The sequence below is a fragment of the Cnephaeus nilssonii genome (genome assembly GCF_951640355.1).
Source record: "Cnephaeus nilssonii genome assembly, chromosome: 10".
Classification (NCBI taxonomy): Eukaryota; Metazoa; Chordata; class Mammalia; order Chiroptera; family Vespertilionidae; genus Cnephaeus; species Cnephaeus nilssonii.
This window is the reverse complement of record NC_137081.1, coordinates 45,826,850-45,846,742: the sequence shown is the minus strand read 5'-3', so window position 1 is coordinate 45,846,742 and position 19,893 is coordinate 45,826,850. Positions and strand designations below refer to the sequence as shown.

The 19,893-nt window shown below is 40.8% G+C and overlaps 2 protein-coding genes across 8 annotated transcripts in view; one reads left to right on the top strand and one right to left on the bottom strand.

Moving 5' to 3' along the window:
* Window positions 1-338, bottom strand: part of METTL8 (methyltransferase 8, tRNA N3-cytidine) — an 85,368-nt gene extending 85,030 nt beyond the window's left edge. For 5 of the 6 annotated variants that reach the window (XM_079782064.1, XM_079782060.1, XM_079782059.1 and 2 more), the window contains exon 1: window positions 133-338. The gene's annotated coding sequence lies outside the window, so the exon portion shown is untranslated. The other variant, XM_079782063.1, reaches the window with a different exon arrangement.
* A 129-nt stretch (window positions 339-467) lies between these two features.
* Window positions 468-19,893, top strand: part of DCAF17 (DDB1 and CUL4 associated factor 17) — a 36,439-nt gene continuing 17,013 nt past the window's right edge. For both annotated transcript variants that reach the window (XR_013814082.1, XM_079782055.1), the window contains exons 1-7: window positions 468-931; window positions 1,672-1,775; window positions 9,792-9,882; window positions 13,939-14,075; window positions 15,414-15,492; window positions 16,310-16,399; window positions 19,647-19,751. Coding sequence is in view for 1 of the 2 variants with exons in the window: in XM_079782055.1 (XP_079638181.1) it covers window positions 806-931; window positions 1,672-1,775; window positions 9,792-9,882; window positions 13,939-14,075; window positions 15,414-15,492; window positions 16,310-16,399; window positions 19,647-19,751 (732 nt within the window). In the remaining variant the exon portion in view is untranslated. The remainder of the gene's footprint in view (window positions 932-1,671; window positions 1,776-9,791; window positions 9,883-13,938; window positions 14,076-15,413; window positions 15,493-16,309; window positions 16,400-19,646; window positions 19,752-19,893) is intronic.

The window sequence follows — 19,893 nt, the reverse complement described above, 5'->3', positions numbered from 1 at the left end:
CAACCCTAGTTTAGTGGGAAAGCCTCGCATCTCCCACCACTAACTCACCAGACACACAGACCCAAAAAGTTTAGCCGCTAACCTCGTCCACATCACCCCACGTGGTACTGAAGGGAAAGCCGCGGGGCGTACCTTTAGCACTGGACGCTGCTTTGGGGGTCGCACTCGACTCCGCGCCTCTCTCGGCGCTTCCCACAGCGCAAGTCAGGGGCCGAGAGGCGTGGGGGTGCCCGGGCGGTAGGGACGGGTCCCTGAGAGCGGGGCACGCGGAGGCTGCAGCACCGCGCTCCCGGGGTCCTCTGCCGCGCCGCGTGCACCGGAAGGGCGCGCCGCCAGGACAGTGCAGGCTCCGCCCAGTCAGAGGGGGCGGGGCGCGGGGCGGGGCGGGGCGCGGGACCGGCGGCCGCAGCGGGTGCTCCGCCCCTGCTGCCTGATGGGAACTGTAGTTCTGGGAGCAAGCCCGGCTCCCTGGGAGGCACCGGGAACTACATTTCCCGAGGAGGGACCGGCTCCTGCAGGCTGCGTGTTACGGGGGCGACGCAGGCCACAGCCGGGGCAAGGACCAGACGGCGTTTGGGGGGCAGCCCGTAAAGGGGGGCGTCTTTTGCTCCCCTCTACTTGGTGACCAGGCGGTGCCATCTGTGTCTCCCGTGCCGCACTGCCGTGCACCCCGCTGCCCGGCCCCCTGTTAGTTTTTCCTGGTCCCCGCAGGGAGTTGGGGCCTCGAGGTTCCGACGGAGCGGCCGTTGCTCCGCGCGGAGGTCTGGATCGCGCCCCGCTCCGGCCCCGCGGAGGCCCGGCCCCTATGGGCCCGACCCGGAAGCCCAACGTGTGCCGCCGGCTGAGCCGCCGGGCGCTGGGCTTCTACTCCGGCGACGCGGGCGCGGTGCAGAGGACGAACCTGGGCATCCTGCGGGCGCTGGTGTGCCAGGTGACCGCCTGCGGGCGGGGCGGGACCAAGGGCTGCGGGCGCCTGGTGCCTGGTGCTCAAGCCTGGGGTGCTCAAGCCTTCTGGGGTGCTGACTTTACGCGGTAGAGCCCCCTTTTAAGAAGGTTATTTGTGATGGAGAGGGGCATGGATGCCCTGAACCTGGAGGATTAGTAAATAGGTATTAATAGGACCTCCAGATGCTTTTAACTTTTTAAGCTGCTTATATCTTCCTTGCAAACAATCTTTTGAAAAGTTGGTCACCCCACTAAAACCAAAACGTGAGAGTGAGGCAGAGTGACGAAGAATTGAACATAATGTTTTTAAATTACATACGTGAAACTTGTTTGAAAACCCTAAATTTAACTATCCATCATAAACTTGGTGCACAGTAGAGGCTTATGAATTACTAGAAGCCAGGTGCACGAAATACGGGAACACGAGGGGCGGTCCCTCAGCCTGGCCTTCACCCTTGCAATCCGGGGCCCCTCAGGGATGTCCAACTGCCCGGATCGGGCCTATACTGGCAGTCGGACATCCCTCTCATAATCCAGGACCGCTGTCTCCTAACTGCTGGCCTGCCTGCCTGCCTGATGGTCCCTAACCACCTCTGCCAGAGCCCCCGCTGCTGGGAAGGACTTCTGGAATGACATCCAGAAGGTCGTTTGGCTGTCCAGTCTAATTAGCATATTACGCTTTTATTATTATAGGATTCCTAAACCGAAATTCTTTGTGTCTTTCAGGAAAGTACTAAATTTAAGAATGTTTGGACTACTCATTCCAAGTCACCTATAGCCTATGAAAGAGGAAGAATTTATTTTGATAATTATCGGTGCTGTGTCAGCAGGTATCTTTTGGGGGGAAATTTTTTGCTGTAATCCACCTCACTGTTGATCTTAACAATTTTATAGAACCACATGCCTGCATTAGGACATAGTGAAATAGGAGAACGGAAAAATGTGTCCAAAACACATCTGAAGTTTCAGGTTTCATCTTTGTAATTACCATTTAAAGTGAAATTACTTTGTAGTGCATGCAAAATGATAAATTGTTCTCAGAGTACTGTGTAATATTTTATTCTGCTTAAGAGATATCAGAGTTGCCCTAACTGGTTTGGCTCAGTGGATAGAGCATCGGCCTGCGGACTCAAGGGTCCCAGGTTCGATTCCAGTTAAGGGCATGTACCTTGGTTGCGGGCACATCCCCAGTAGGGGGTGTGCATGAGGCAGCTGATCGATGTTTCTCTCTCATTGATGTTTCTAACTCTCTCTCCCTCTCCCTGCCTCTCTGTAAAAAATCAATAAAATATATATTTTTTTAAAAAGATATCAGAGTCAAGAGAGCCAAGTACCTAATAATTAGATGTTGCTTTAGAGGAGATTGTCTATGTTTTGTTGTGGAAGTACTTGCCTTTTTGTTTTAGAGGAAATTTTCAAATTTGCTCAAGTAGAGAATAGTATAGTACTCATTACCTAGATTCAAAAGCTACTAACGATTTTGCCACATTTGCTTTATCTACCCCATCCTGTCCCTTTATCTCTTTGCTAAGAATTGTAAAGCATATTCTAAACATCGTACTATATTAAGTTTGCTTCTCTAAAATATATGGGCATTTTCTTTTTTAAATTGCTTTATTAAAATATAATTCACATACCATACAATTTACCCAGTTAAAATATGCAGTTCAATGATTTTTGGTTCACTGAAATTCGTACTTAATGAATATGAATGTGATGAACCATTGGTGGTTCATATAGGCAACCCTCACTACAGTTAATTTTAGAACATTTTCATTACCTCAAAAAGAAACTGTATACTTTGTAGCAATCACTCCAATTCCTCCATCACCCTCAGCTCTAAGTAACTGCTAGTCTACTTCCTGTTTTTATAGATTCACCTATTTCATATACATTGAATCACATGTGTTCTTTTGTGACTGGCTTCTTAGTAGATTACCAGTTTATTATAAAAGGAACAGCCAGATGGAAGAAATGCCTAGGACAAGGTATGTGGGAAGGGGCATGGAGCTTCCGTGCTCCCTGAATCTCCACATGTTCACCAGCCCAGAAGCTCCTCTCCTTTCCTCATATACACAGGGGTGGGCAACAGTACATTTACAGTTGTGAGTATGAGAAACAGTGTTTATTATTTATTACTAGAGGCCCAGTGCACGAAATTCGTGCACGGAGGGGGGTTGTCCCTCAGCCCAGCCTGTACCCTCTCCAATCTGGGACCCCTCAAGGGATGTCCGACTGCCCGTTTAGGCCCGATCCCAGGGATCGGGCCTAAACGGGCAGTCGGACATCCCTCTCACAATCCAGGACTGCTGGCTCCCAACTGCTTGCCTGCCTGCCTTCCTGATTGCCCCTAACCGCTTCTGCCTGCCTCTCACAATCCAGGACTGCTGGCTCCCAACTGCTTGCCTGCCTGCCTTCCTGATTGCCCCTAACCGCTTCTGCCTGCCAGCCTGATCACCCCCTAACCACTCTGCTGCCAGCCTGTTTGCCCCCAACTTCCCTCCTCTGCCAGCCTGGTCACCCCTAACTGCCCTCTCCTGCAGGGTTGATCACCTCCAACTGCCCTCCCTTGCAGGCTTGGTCCCTCTCAACTGCCCTCCCTTGCAGGCCAGGTGCCTCCCAACTGCCCTCTCCTGCTGGCCATCTTGTGGTGGCCATCCTGTGTCCACATGGGGGCAGGATCTTTGACCACATGGGGGCAGCTATATTGTGTGTTGCAGTGATGATCAATCTGCATAGTACTCTTTTATTAGATAGGATAGAGACCTGGTACAGGGGTGGGGGCCAGCTGGTTTGCCCTGAAGGGTGTCCCTGATCAGGGTGGGGTACCCTTGGGGCGTGGGGCGGCCTGAGCTAGGGGCCTGTGGTGGTTTGCAGGCCGGCCACGCCCCCTGGCAATGCAAGCGGAGGCCCTGGTATCTGGAATTTATTTTCCTTCTACAATTGAAACTTTGTAGCCTGGAGCAGAGCCAAGCCTGGGGCTCCCTCCGAGGCCCGAAGCCATTTGTGTTGGGGTTATAATTGAAACTTTGTTGCCTTAAGCGGGTGGGCCTGGCCAGGGTGTGTGGAAAGCTTTGCTTCCCCTGTTGCCGGCGGTAACCCTGGCCTGCTCTCTCAAGCTCCATTCTGCCGCCATTTGTTTGAATTTGTTTACCTTCTATAATTGAAACTTTGTAGCTTGAGTGGAGGCTTAGGCCTGCAACGGCTGGCAGAAAGCTTGGCTTCCTCTGTTACCTAGGAAACCTTGCTCTCTGTGGCTGCAGCCATCTTGGTTTGGGTTAATTTGCATACGCGCTCTGATTGGATGGTGGGCGTGGCTTGTGGGTGTGTCGGAGGTATGGTCAATTTGCATGTTTGTCTATTATTATTAGATAGGATTGTATTATTTTCCATACAAGCAACTGTAAACCTACTTTTGCCCCCTCCCTGCACACATAATGCTATATATTTCCCTCTAGGCATTATTTTTGGTGTATCCACAAATGCCAATATTCTGTGTATTTGTTTTAATTTTGTTCAAAATATTTTAAAATTTCTCTTGAGATTTCTTCTTTTACTCATTTTAATTAATCGTGTATTTAATGTTCAAATATTTGGGGATTTTTCCAGCTATCTTTCTGTTACTGATTTTAAATTAATTCCACTGTGGTCTGAGAGCATACTTTGTATCATTTTCTAGTCTTTTAAATTTGTGAAGATGTATTTTATGGCCCAGATTGTGTCTATCTTGGTGAATTTTTTTCATGTGAGCTTGAGAAGAATGTGTATTCTGCTGTTGTTAGATAAAGTATTCTGTACATGTCAATTAGATACAGTTGATTGATGGTACTGTTCAGTTCAAGTATATTATTACTGACTTTCTGCTTGCTGGATTTGTTAGTTACTGACAGAGGTTGTATTGAAATGTCCAACTATAATAGTGGATTTGTCTGTTTCTCCTTTTGTCCTATCAGTTTTTGTCTCTCATATTTTGATACTCTGTTATTAGATGATACGTATTAAGGATTTTTATGTCTTGGAAAAGTAACTGCTTTACCATTATATAATGCCAGTCTTTATCCCTAATAATTTTCCTTGTTGAAGTTTGCCTTGTCTGAAATTAATATAGCTACACAACATGATGTATCTTTCCCTATCCCTTTACTTTTACTTTATCTGTGTCTTTACATTCAAAGTAGGTTTTTTTTGTAGCCAACATATATTTAGGTCTTGTTATTTTTAATCCACTCTGACAGCCTCTGTCTTTCAGTAGGTGTATTTAGACCATTTACATTTACAGGAATTATAGATACAGTTGGTTTAATACTTAACCATATATTAGTAACTATTTTCTAGTCCTTGCCTTTGTTCCTTATTCCTTTTCTGTCTTTTATTATTTTTACTAGAGGCCCGTTGCACGATATTCATGCAAGAACAGGCCTTCCTTCCCCTGGCTTCACTCCCAGCTGCCCGGGAGCCAGCATGTCCCCGCTCCCAGCCCGGGTGGGAGCCAGCAAGTCCTCGCTTCTGTCCGGAGCACCGCTCCTATAGCTCCCTCCACTGCCCCCCTTCCCCTCATAGCAGGAGTCCCACTCCACCTGCATATGCAAATTAACCACCATCTTTGTTGGGTTAATTTTCATACTCACTCTGATTGGCTGTGGGTGTAGTGGAGCGATGGTTAATTTGCATGTTTCTCTTTTATTAGGTTAAGATGTTTCCTCTGGTTTTAATTGAGCATTTTACTAGTATGTGATTCATTTTCCTTCCACTCAGCATATCAATTATACTTCTTTTTAAACATTTTTAGTGGTTGCCTTATAATTTGCAATATACATTACAACTAATCTAAATTTATTTCATGTAACACTGTACCTCTTATAGGTAGTGCAGATATCTTATATTAGAATATTTCTAATTTTTTCCTGCTGCCTTTTATAATATTGCTGTCATCCATTTTATTTGTCCATAAGTGATAATCTATTATTGACAAGTTTTTAATCTGTTATTAAGAATAAGAAGAATAAAGGATTTTGTTTTATCTTCATTTATCTTCTCTAACACTTTTCCTTTCTCAATGTAGGTCTGAGTTTCTAACCCATATCATCTTTCTTCTCTCTGAAGAACTTCTTTGAAAATTTCTTTAAAGGTCTGCTGGCAGTACATTTCCTCAATTTTTGTTTGTCTGAGAAATTCTTATTTCTCCTCGATTTTTGAAGGATAATTTCTTGGGATACAGAATTTTTGGTTGGTGGATTTTTTTTCTTTTATCACTTAAAGTACTAGTATTTCACTCCATTCTCTACTTGCTTGCATGGTTTCTAAAAGAGAAGTCCAATGTAATTCTTATCATAGGTAAAGTGCTCTCACCCCCTCTTCCCCTCCCCAGCTTCTTTTAAGATGTTCTCCTGTTTTTTATTTTCTACAGTTAGTATATGATATACCTAGGTATAGATTTTTGGGGTATTTATTATTCTTGTTGTTCTGTAAGCTTCCTGAATTTGTGGTTCTCTATCTAACATTAATTTTGCAAATTTCTCAGCCATTATTATTTCAAGTGTTCTGTTTTGTTTTCTCTTTCTTCTCCTTCTGGCATAATGTATATTATGTGTACATTACATTTTTTCTAGTTGTCCCATAGTTATTGGATATTCTGTGCTATGAGTTTTTTGTTTTGTTTTTCTTTTTTTATAGTTTGGGAAGTTCTGCTTCTCTCTCTTTTCTCTCTCTCTCTCTCTCTCACTTTCTAGTTTGGGAAGTTTCTGTTGACATATCTTCAAGCTCAGTGATTCTTTCCTTGGCTGTGTCTAATCTACTGATGAGCCACCCAAGACATTCTTCATTTGTGTTAGGCTGCTTTTGATTTCTGGCATTTCCTTTTGATTTTTTCTTAGGCTTTTCTTTTTAATATCTGCTTAATTACCCATCTGTTCTTGCATGTTGTCCACTTCTTCCATTATTAGCATATTAATCATAGTTATTTTAAGTTCCCAATCTAATTCCAAATTCTAAATTACCAATAAGTTCTCAAACTAAATCAATATCTTTGCCATATCTGAGTCTGGTTTTGATACTTGATCTCTTCAAACTTTGTACTTTGCATTTTAGTATGCCTTGTAATTTTTGTTGAAAGTTGCATTTGATATATCAGGTAAAAGGAATTGTGGCAAATAGATTTTTAGAGTGAGGTTTGAGTTAGACTGTGTTTTTGGTTTGCTGTAGCTGTAGGTGTCAGAGGCTAAAATTTCTTCTAGTGTCCTGTTTTTTTCTCCCCAGTACTGACTCCAGCAGCTTGCTCCTGGGTTTTGCTCTCGGTAAGATGTGATTCTTGGTATCCATCTCTCTCTCCAGTGTTGGGAGCTGCAGTTTGCCCTGCAACCTCAGTTATTTGATAGATACAAGAGTCGTTGATTTTCAGTTTGTTCATTTTCTTGTGGTGAGGACAGGTGGGATGACTTCTAAGCTCTTTACATGTTGGACCAGACTAGAAGTTAGGATGATTTTTTAGGTAGTGTTTTAAATTTGTTCTGACTCACAGAGCTCCTCCCAGCAATCTTTCTGGTTCTCTATGGCAAGTTAGCCTGCTTACAGTTTAGCCCGTATGGCCAGTGAATCTACCAATCTCTTCCCATTTGCCTTTCATCACAACCTTCAGTGGTTTTGAGAATGCGCTTAAGCTAGAACTCCTCCAGACTGTTGCAGGTGGGCAGCTATCTGCTTCATCACTGTTTCTTCCCCTAGGCAAAATCTTTGAGTCAAGGCTCTGGTGCTGCTGGGAGTGGGGTGGGGTCAATGGAAGGCTTCTCTCTGAGTGACTACTTTACACGCTGAGCACTTGAGGTTGGTGTAGGCATTAGCCTCAGGTCTTCTTACTTTCTCCGTGTGGAACCACGCCTTATGAGATGGGATAAGACAAATCTAGGCTCCAGTGTTCTTAGACATGCCATGCCCAAGGTAGAACCTCTAACCCATGAGTAGGCGCTAGGCAGAAGGGAACCCCACCTCTTGACTTGACTCATTCAGGACTGAGTCCCAGCAACAAGCAGCTGGGGCAGGAAATAAATGCTGCCCCTCAGGAAGGTAGCCCTCTGGGGGCTGGGGCAGTGGGAGCCCAGTGCTCTTGGCTGTATCAGTGTGGAGTGGAGTTTTTGTCTACTGAGCTGAGAATAATGGGAGGGAGCACATCCTAGTTCAGTTACCACAAGCTCACCATTGTTACTGACTTCTAGTAGGTTTTCTTGACTAAATATTTCTTCATTTGCTGTAGCCCCCAGGACCATTTCCAGAGACTTTAAAATAGTTGTCCTTTTATAATTTCCACCAGTTTTCCTGGGGAGCACACCCACAGAGCTCCTCGTGTTATCACACTGGAAGTGGCAATCTGGACATTTTCTTGTATGATCATAATGTCATTAGACCTATTAAAATGAGCAGTAATTATTTGGTTTCATTTAATGCCTTTTTTTAAAAAAATAGCTTTCCCAATTTAAAGGTATCTGTTTTAATTTTTAAAGAAAATCAGTGGAGCCCGGCCAGTGTGGCTCAGTGGTTGAGGATTGGCCTATGAACTAGGAAGGTCACAGTTGGATTCCCAGTCAGGGCACATGCCCAGCTTGCAGGCTCGATCCCCAGTGTGGGGCGTGCAGGAGGCAGCCAATCAATGGTTCTCTCTCATCATTGATGTTTCTATCTCGCTCTCCCTCTGCCTTCCTCTCTGAAATCAATAAAAATATATTTTAAAAAAAAAGAAAATCAGTGGAAATGGCATTGTTGGTAAATAGTATTGACGGTCTTTAGTATGGCATTCAGGGGTGTTTTCCCCATAGGTTAGAATCAAATATGAGGTTGCTTTCATTCCTGTGAAATTCTCTTTTTGTTAATATTCACCCAAGGATATATTTTCCCCCCATTAATTTTTAGAGGAACAGTGGAAGGAAGGAGTAGAGACAGAGAGAGACGTTGATGTGAGAGAGAGACATGGATTGGTTGCCTCCTGCACGTGCCCCCACCTGGGACTAGGGATTGAACCTGCAACCAAGGTACGAGCCCTTGACCAGAATCGAACCCCAGACCCTTCAGTCTGAGGGCTGACACTCTAACCACTAAGCCAAACCAGCTAGGGCAAATTCTCTTTGATTTGAGAAAAGATCAAAGGTGAATAAAATTGTTACCCTCAAAATTGTGTCTAAATAATAGTTTAATTTTAAAGTTCATCAGTTAAAAAAATGAAAACATCTATGAGCACATTTCAGCAGTAATCAGAAATATAAATTAAAAGCAAGAAACTATTTTTTTTTACATTAAAAAATATAGTGTTTAATATTGGCAGAAGTATAGACTTATTCAACCTTTCTGAAAGGCATTTTGGGAATAAACAAACCTTAAAGGGTATTTCCTTTTTTAATCCACTAATTTTCATTCTAAAATAATTGGACTCTTTACCTAATTAATTTTCATTAAAAAATATTAGAGAAACAAATATGAACATCGTAGAATTCTACCAAGATATTCATAGTAAATGTTCATGATTCTATTTTGGAATATAACCTGCAGGTAGGTAAATGTATGTAAAGAAAAAGTAGAGGGAAATGAACCAAAATGTTAATAGTGGTTATTTTTGACATTTTTACAGTATAAATCTATTTAAATTTTATTATTTTTTAAAGATTTTTTCTATGAATATGTATTATGAATTTTATAATCAGAAAAAATATTAACATATAATTAGAAGAGGAAAGCAAACTAGTAAGTTGCATTTTGGTAGTCTAAATCTCTGAATAGAAAAAAAATCACTCAAACCTGAGCAAACACTGTCTCAGTTATTAAGATGAGTTATCATTAATCATTTATTTTTCTTTTTTTTCCAGTGTTGCATCAGAGCCAAGAAAACTTTATGAAATGCCAAAATGCTCCAAATCAGAAAAAATAGAGGATGCTTTATTATGGGAATGCCCAGTGGTAAGATTTGTTTTTAGGCATTTGTTTTTAAAGCAATTTTAGCCTAGAACTGATTATTATTAATATATTGTACAAGGGAATAAAACTTAAATATTATAGAGATTCCTAAATCTTGAAAGGAATTAAAGAAAACTTATCTTTTGATTATTATTTTTCCTCATGAAATAATATTCAAAATATATTTTTTTTAATTTTTTTTTAAATATATTTCTTTATTGACTTCAGAGAGGAAGGAAGAGGGAGAGATAGAAACATCAATGATGAGAGAGAATCATTGATTGGCGGTCTCCTGCTTGCCCCCTAGAGGGGATCGAGCTGCAACCCACGCATGTGCCCCGGCCAGAATCGAACCCCGGGACCCCTCGGTCCGAAGGCCGATGCTCTATCCACTGAGCCAAACCAGCCAGGGCTATTTTTTAAATTTGATACCGTTTATAAATCTTGAAAATTAAAAAAAATTATGACCTCATTAAAAGTTCCATAAGAAATAAAAATTAGTTTATGGTTATTTTTAGTGCTTAAGAAATCATTCTACTTACTATACTGAAACAAAATATTTTGTTACAGGTTATGTTACATGTTATGGGTAATAATTATGTTACATGATTGTTTGAAAGGGAATTCTTATGAGTTTCCTCTAGGAATCTTATTAGGAAAATCATAAGATAAAAATAAAAAACAATGAGGCCCTGGCCGAGTAGCTCAGTTGGTGAGAGCGTCGTTCCGATACACCAAGGTTGAGGTTTCGATCCTGGGTCAGAGCATATATAAGAATAAACCAATGAATGCATAAGTAAGTTGAACAACATTGATATTTCTCTATCTCTCCCTTCCTCTCTTGCTCTAAAATCAATAATAATAATAATCCTATATAATAAAAGGCTAATATGTAAATTGTTTCCTCGACTGGGAGTTCGACCAGGGGGCGGGGCTGGCTGGCCATCTGCCCGTGCCCTCTCCCCCGCCCCTCATCCCCCTGGCTGGCCCCACCCCTGATTGCCCCCCCCACTCCGATCAGGGGCGGGGCAGCCTGCCAATCTCTTGTGTCCCCGCCTCCTGGCCAGCCCCACCGCTAATTGGCCAACCGCCGCAACCCCTCCCCCTGGCAAGCCCCACCCCCAGTTGCCCCCCACACACACACTCAGATTGGGGCGGGCCAGCTGGACCCCACCTGTGCATGAATTCTTGCACCAGGCCTCTAGTAATAATATAAGCTTATTCCATTAGACCAATATTGTCCTAGTGTGTATTTTTCAAAATACTATTTTCATTAGATGTTAATATCTTATAGTTGCTAAAGGAGTTTGGAGGAAATGGGTTGTAGACAAGTTTGGGGTATTTTGACTTTAAACGTTAAACAAATTTATAGAATTACTTCTCAGAGCCTTTAATAGTGATAATACTTATAATAATTCTAATGTGCATAGTGATTATGAAGCTATTTTTCCAAACTCTTGATCATAGAACTTCTTTTTTTTTAGGTATATTTCTTTTTTTTTTCTTTTTGTTAATCCTCACCTGAGGATATTTTTCCATTTATTTTTAAGGAGAGAGGAAGAAAGAGGGAATGACGGAGAGAAATATGGATGTGAGAGAAACACATTGATTGGTTGCCTCCTACATGCACCCCGACCCAGGCCTGGGCCAGGGAGGAGCTTGCAACCGAGGTATGTGCCCTTGAGTGGAATTGAACTTGGGACCCTTCAGTCCACAGGCCGACGCTCTATCCACTGAGCAAAACTGGCTAAGGCTGGGTATATTTCTAAATAATAGTCTTCCATGGGATCAGTGTAATAAGAAATACACTTAGGAAACACTACAACAAATTAATCAGGTCTTTGAATCTGGTTGGTTGTTCTTTAGAGAAAATAGAACTCACAATATGTGACCAAAAATAAAGTTTAAAGGATAAGAAGGCTCTACTTTGAATTTACCATTAAAATTATTTTAAAAAACAAAACAATACACTGTTTTTACATAGAATTGTAGATTTCTGTAGCTACTGCTTTCTTTTTTCCTGGACACGTTCTTTTCTGTTCACAGAAGGCTCCATTTTAAAAATCAGAAAACTGCCGAAACTGGTTTGGCTCAGTGGATAGAGCGTCGGCCTGCGGACTCAGGGGTCCCAGGTTCGATTCCGGTCAAGGGCATGTGCCTTGGTTGTGGGCGCATTCCCGGTGAGGGGTGTGCAGGAGGCAGCTGATCAATGTTTCTCTCTCATCGATGTTTCTAACTGTCCCTCTCTCTTCCTCTCTGTAAAAAATCAATAAAATATATTTAAAAATAAATAAATAAAAATTAGAAAGCTTTAAATCTATGTTTTCTTCCCCAACTCCTTATTGAAACCTAAAAATAACTGTTGTGCCCCAACATAGAAAGCCTTTTGTATCCATTTTCATTGGTGCAGGGAGGATGAGGACAAATTTTTTAATTGAGAAAAGTTTTGAAGACACTAGTACAAAGCACCTAAAAATTTAGAGCAGTCCTATAAAAACAGAGTTTCAGGTTACTTAGTTCCTAGCGTTACTTCTTGTTAAACATTTTGTTCTCATTTGAAGTGAAGATTTTCCATTAAGAAAAATTAAGAAACATGTTGCATTGTTTTTAACATACTGATGTGAAACTATATTTAAATTAGCACCATTCTTTTCTGAGACAATGTGTGCAATATAACTTTTGGTTTAGGAAAATAGCTCAACCTATCTCGCTCTCATATTATATATTATATATGCTCCTTCATATTTTTTTAATAGGCAAGGTATAAATACTACATTTTTAAAAACTTAAAAATCTCCATGAGCCCTAACCGGTTTGGCTCAGTGGATTAGAGCATCGGCCTGCAGACTGCAAGGTCCCAGGTTCGATTCCGGTCAAGGGCATGTACCTTGGCTGCGGGCACACCCCCAGTAGGAGGTGTGCAGGAGACGGCTGATCGATGTTTCTCTCTCATCGATGTTTCTGACTCTCTATCCCTCTCCCTTCCTCTCTGTAAAAAAGTCAATAAAATATATATTTTTTTAAAAATCTCCATGAGATGATGCTTATATAACACGCCATATAATAAAAAATTGATTTTAAAAGTACCTCTTATTTCTTTTTCTAACATTTGAAAGGGAAGACAAATTTTTGTGAGCATGTATAAAATAACTATGCCTTCATTTCTTTCTGTTCACTTACTGCCTAAGCAAATACTAGATTAATTTTAACTTCCCTATTTTTAACTCTCCTCTTAGAACTTCCTTTTTATTCCACAAATCAAATAGAACCCTTTGCTTTCTTTGTCTTCCTGTCTTAGACTTCCACCTGGTGGTAGCTCTGCAGTGGCAGGTGCACCAGGCAGCTAACCTCTTCCTTTTTGGGGTGTAATTCCTTGGTGACGTAGATTATCTTTAAACCAGGTCCATCTTCTGTTCCCATTGGACTGCCTTGATTCTGGATTATAGCTTTTCATCCTGAGTTAGAGGGGAGCCACAGTGAATAATGGGATAATTTGCCCTTTTGCCATTTTGACTTCTGTCAAAAGGAAAACAAGTCTTGGAAATGTCTATTCTAATGATGGCTCTTAATTGCTATGCTATTCTACATGGCCTTAAGAACTTGTTTACTGTTGTTATCATCCTTATCACAGCAGCAGTATTAGTAATACTCCAACTATTGTGATGATTGGTTAACATTTGTTGAATACTTAATGATAAATAATAATAAGTAATACATTATGTACTGTTTTAGTGCTTATATGAATAGACTCACTTAATAAGTTAATGATGAAAATAATTACCCACAAATTATATTCCTGAAACCTATGTAATTTTATTAGCCAATGTCACCCCAGTAAACTTGATTTAAAAAATAAATAAATAAAATTAAAGAAAACAATTACCCACAACCTTATTTTTCCTTGTCTTAATTCTTTATTTGGATATTTGAGCATTTACTATTATTTCTTTGATATACTTATTTGACTATTTCTTTAGTGCTTAGTTATTTTCTTTGGGCATTGAGTACTGCAGATTGTTCATGGCCATGTAGTTTTACTTTTCCATCTCATTTTTTTAGGGGGAAACACTGCCCAATCCATCAGATTATAAATCTTCACTCATAGCACTGACAGCCCATAACTGGCTACTTCGTATATCAGCAAGTACGGGAAGAGTCCTTGAGAAAATATATCTCGCTTCGTATTGCAAATTCAGGTATTATTTGTGACTTTATTATTCAAGATTTTATTATAAAAATTTGAGACTTGTGGCCCAGGAAATTCAAAGCAAGTTTTGTGTGTGTGTGTGTGCGCATACACGTGTGTGTTTTAGTTTTCCATTGCATACCTGGATCTCAATTTATATACCTATTCTTTTTTTCTCTCCTCATGACTAAATTTGAAGTTCTGAGGATAGAGACTCTTTATAACTTTTTTTTGGTATCCTTCTCAGTAGCTAACCTGTAGTCGTTGGCAGATAAAAAAAGTCTTGTGTAAAAGTGTAATATGCTAATTAGACTGGACGTCCTTCCGGATGACCTTCTGGAAGAAGCCAGTGCTGCTGCAAGGGCCACACCCCTTGCACAAGTTTCGTGCAACGGGCCTCTAGTCTACAAATAATATTCTATATGTCAGATGCACTTTGGTAGACTTTCCTGAAGGCTAGTCTATTTCAGTTAAATTACCCACCTAGTACAATCTCAGAACTGTTATTTTAACAACTAGTTTTATAAATTAGATGTAAATTTTTGAAGTATGCATTCAAAATGTGAAAGTAATATTTTTTATACTTTATATAAAATTGTTATTTTGTTTTCTAAGTTTTGAATACTGTTAGCTCAAACAATTTTCATCAAAACTCAGAAGGATTAAAGTTATATATTTTTATAAGAATATTTTCATATAAGGATTGGGAAGGAATTCTTTTAGCTATTTGTTTTTGAAATAAATTGCTTTGCTTTTATAATTTAAGTAATTAAAAAACTTGACATATGACTGGCTGGTGTGGATCAGTGGGTCAACCCATGAACCAAAAGGTCACCAGTTCGATTCCCAGTCAGGGCACATGCCTGGGTTGCAGGCTCAATCCCCAATAAGGAGGGCGAGAGGGCGGGGAGTGCAGGAGGCAGCTGATCGATGATGTTTCTCTCATTGATGTTTCTCTCTCTCTATCCCACTCCCTTCCTCTCTTTCTAAAAATGAATAAAAACAGCCCAGACAGCATGGCTCAGTGGTTGAACATCAACCTATGAATCAGGAGATCACGGTTCGATTCCCTGTCAGGGCACATGCTCAGATTGCAGGCTTGATCCCCAGTGTGGGGTGTGCAGGAGGCAGCCAATCAGTGATTCTCTCTCATCACTGATGTTTCTATCTCTCTCTCCCTTTCCCTTCCTCTCTGAAATCAATAAAAATATATTTTAAAAAATAAAATAAAAATCAATAAAATATATTTTATTAAAATTTGACAAAATATATATTATATTTTGATTTAAGTATAAGGAAGCCTCCCTCTACCCCCAAATGGATAAACTTTGCCTCATTCTTTTAAAAGATACTTGAGCTGGGACACTCCTCAAGAAGTCATCGCAGTCAAATCAGCTCAGAACAAAGGCTCAGCATTGACCCGGCAGGTAGGCATCTTTAAACATTCCATAAAATGAAGAATTTGTTTTTTCCATAGGAATTTGTCTGCTGATTTGTCATAAAAGAACTAATGATCTTTGTTTTCTGAAGCATGCTATAAAAGCTGTTTACCACAAATTTCAGAAATTCCCTTTAAACCACTCTGGGCTAGTACAGACTGTTTTACATTCCATAGTAGAAAGAAATTGATGGGATCTTGTTCTTCAAAGTAAGGAAGCCATCCTCTTCAAGCAGAGAAATCACTCAAGCTTTTATTGTCAATACTCTTTTCTCATTTCATATACAGTAAATATGTCAGAGTAACACTGCTTTTAAATGATATAACCATAATAACCATGTGTCTTTCAATTAGGCTCTTTATTGTTTGAATTCCAATTTACAATATTATTAATATTACATTAAAATATAATGTATTTATTTTATATTAACACAAACATATAATTTATAATATATAGGGATATATTATACAATATATAATATGTGTTTTGTTTTACAGTATATAAAATGTTTCTGTATAGAATATAAAATAATATTTTGTCGCTAAGAAATGTTTAGTTTTATACTTACTTTTATAAGTTTTGTGTGTAAGTGCATGTGTGTGATTGAAGGGTGAACATTTTAATGGACATATTTTGAACATCTATGAATCTCTGTTTAAACAGCTGTAGTGTAGATAGATGGATGTTTTTGATTCATGAAAACATCTATAACTGCATGCGAGGACGGGTGGATGTTTTCAGCTCAGGAAACAGTGTTTCTGAAATACCCTTGAGAGCTGCCTGTAACTTTAGTCTTTCCTTTTAGGCAGGCCTTCCACAGCCTGTCTTGCTGTACCTTGCAGTGTTCCATGTTCTACCTTTTTCACTCATAGGGATTCTGGAGATCAACAAAAAGGTAAGCACTCATTTCTGATTTAATTATTTGTTTATTAGGTGTGATTAGTAATGTTCCCCTGACTATAAAAAGCTTGCTGACCTAGTTTATTTTATTTCAAAATATATGAGAACATTTAACATGGGAAGAGAGCCTAATCATTCCTTCATCTTTCTGCATGCTTTTATGTCTCTCATGTGGATAGTGTTGAATAGTGGTCATTAACAAACCACTATTTTATAAAATTATGAAATGAGTAAGGTATTTTTCCAGAGGACTATTCCCAAGTTTGTTAAAATTATCATTAAATAAAGGTGAAAAGCTGCAACAAAAAAGCCTCATTTTAATTGCAAAGTATACAATAAATCTAAAACTTATGAGATATAAACAAATCTTATAATTAAACTAGGGGCCTGTTTTGCAGGAAGATTCCTGCAAGACCCTGCGGGCTTCCCTCCCGCCACTGGCACCTCTCCCACCCCCCCACCTCTCCTGCCGTTGCCGCTTTCGCCGCCCCGCACGCCGCTGCGCGCCCCGCCCCGTGGCCACCGCCCCTGCCACCTCCACAGCCGTTGCACACCGCTGCCGCCACTGCCTCCGCAGCGCGCCCCGCCCCCCGCTTCCCCGACCCACTGAGCCTGCCGCCGCTGCCCGCCTCTGTGGCCGCCCGCGCTTTCCCTCCAGCAGCTGCCTTGCTTTCTACTTTCCCTCCCGCTTCCTTCTATGGTGTTTTCAGTCTTCACTCCTCCCTCCCTAAGTGTATTCAAATTAGCCACCATCTTGGCTGGGTTAATTTGCATACTCACCCTGATTGGCTGGTGGGTGTGGCTTGGGCGTAGCGAATGTGCGGTCAATTTGCATATTACCCTTTTATTATGTAGGATATGTACATTTCCAACTAATTAAGTTTTATGTTTTATTTTTATTGCCATTCTTATTGGTTTGTGAGTGGTTATATGAGAGGAAAGAAGGACAAATTTCCTTTGAGTAAAAGAATCAATAGCCTCCCAATAGAGAACAGATCTTGAAGGTCCACTAGTATGCATTAGCAAACAAGATGAATGTATTTTTTTCAAGTTTATATTATATAAGCACTAGAGGCCCAGTGCATGATTGAATCATGCACGTGTAGGGTCCCCTACATGCTTTCGCTTTCGATCGCGGTGGAGCTGGGTGCCTGTCCACTGGTGCACCAGGCCTTTCAGAAGCCTCCGGCGCGGCAGAGGCTTCCGAAAGGCCTGGTGCCGGAGCGGACAGGCACCCAGCTCCCACGCTTTCGCTTTCGATCGCGGGGGAGCTGGGTGCCTGTCCGCTGGTGCACCAGGCCTTTCAGAAGCCTCTGGCGCGGCGAAGGCTTCTGAAAGGCCTGGTGCCTGAGCGGACAGGCACCCAGCTACCCCGCTTTTGATGGTCCGTGGCGGGACATGAGCTCGCTGCCCCAGAGGCCTCTTCTGTGCCGCAGCACAGCCATGGCGCAGACGCTGAGCTCGCACCACCACTGGCGACGTGAGCTCAGTGTCCTGCCGGCCCAATCAGCTACCCCGACCACCCTGAGTCCCGCCCCCTGCGCCTCCCTCTGGCCCAATCGTGGGCATAGTGGAGTGATGGTAATTTACATATTACCATTTTATTAGGTAGGATAATATACTAAATTGCATAAAGGCTGAAGAATAATAGTTATTTATTAATTGTTTTGTATCAAGCATTTTGAACATTTTATGACATTATAACATAATGTATTCAAGTAGGAAGTTAAGCAGGCAACAAATGGAGGAACTGGAATTTTAAACTAAATTTGACTCCAAATTACAAACCAAATTTTAAGATAGAGTGGCTATTTTATTATAGCACTCAGTAATTGAAACTATGTTTGTATTACGCAAACATAGTGGGGACCCAAGGTCAGTGAAAAAAAAGTCATGAGCTAGTCAAGATCAAAGCAAACTATAATTTACCTTCTAAGGAGATAACCAAAACACATATAACTCATGAACATAATTGTCCTCCTTGTGCTTGTAGATTAAGTAATTGTCTATTCTAATTACAGTCTACAGCAGGAATGAACACGTAATAAAGTCATAAATTGTTTCTATTTATTCTCATATGTCTAAGATTATCATTTGAGGAATATGGTTTCAATATGCTTACTTGGAATTGAAGTATATCTTTCACTTACCATGCATGATCAGGCTACCCAGGGTCCAGAGTTGGAATGTACTTTAAGCTATTTATTGGGGTAGTAAATCTTTACTAAGTAACTTGTCTTGAGTAGAACTAGAAACCCATTTTTACTTAATCTCTATTCTTTTTTTTTTAAATATATTTTATTGATTTTTTTACAGAGAGGAAGGGAGAGGGATAGAGAGTTAGAAACATCGATGAGAGAGAAACATCGATCAGCTGCCTCCTGCACACCCCCCACTGGGGATGTGCCCGCAACCAAGGTACATGCCCTTGACCGGAATCAAACCTGGGACCTTTCAGTACGCAGGCCGATGCTCTATCCACCGGGCCAAACCGGTTTCGGCTCTATTCTTTCATTGCTGTAAATATTTGTCTGTGCTGGCTTTTGTTAAATATTAAAATAGGCATAGGATCAAGTTCTTCATCAGAATTTCTATGGAGAATCATGACCAAGTCCACTGCACAGAAACAGAAAGGGAGCAATGAACCAAAGTCTTACTTGAATTAGCTAGATTAATAGCTTAGTAGGTAGTTAGTCTTTAACTTGTTTGGTTTTTACATGACTAAAAAATTAAACACTACCAAAGATTTAAAGAACAAGGTAATGATAAAGATCTGGCTGGAGCTGGCTGTTTCTTATTAGAATTACTTTTTAGATCCAATCTCTCCCCCTCTTGTTAGCTAAAAAATTAAGTCTATAAACATTTTAGCATAAAGAACAGGTCCCTGGCAGGCTATACATGGTAGAGTAAATATTTATTTAGAATTAGATGGATTCAAGTAAAGCTATATCCATGAGGAATACAATTTGTCATTAAAAGATATTGACAAAACTGAAGCAAATGGATGAAGCTGATGAAAGCTACTGCATCTCCATTAGTGCTTCAGTATGAGACTCCAGTGGCTTACCACTCATCCCTAATAACACCTTAATTTCAAGTTTCTAAATTATAATTATCTTAGGATGTGAGGCAGCAGTATTATAGTGGTAGCCTGAATATTAAGCAAATGCATAAACCACTGTGAACACTCAGAGGATTGGCCTTCTGGTCTTTTCTCAGGTGATATCTACCTTTCCCCTCAGATTTTCGGGAACGTTACAGATGCTACCTTATCTCATGGAATACTGATTGTGATGTACGGCTCAGGACTGGTCAGACTCTATAGCTTCCAAGCCATCACTGAACAGGTAGAGAAAACTGGAATTTGCCTATTATAATTAACTTGAAGTTTGGACTGAAGTATGGTGTTCTTAATGAGATGCTTTTAAAGTAAGACACTTGCATAAATTTCTACTCTACAAAATTTCGGGAAATGCAGAAAGACAAAAT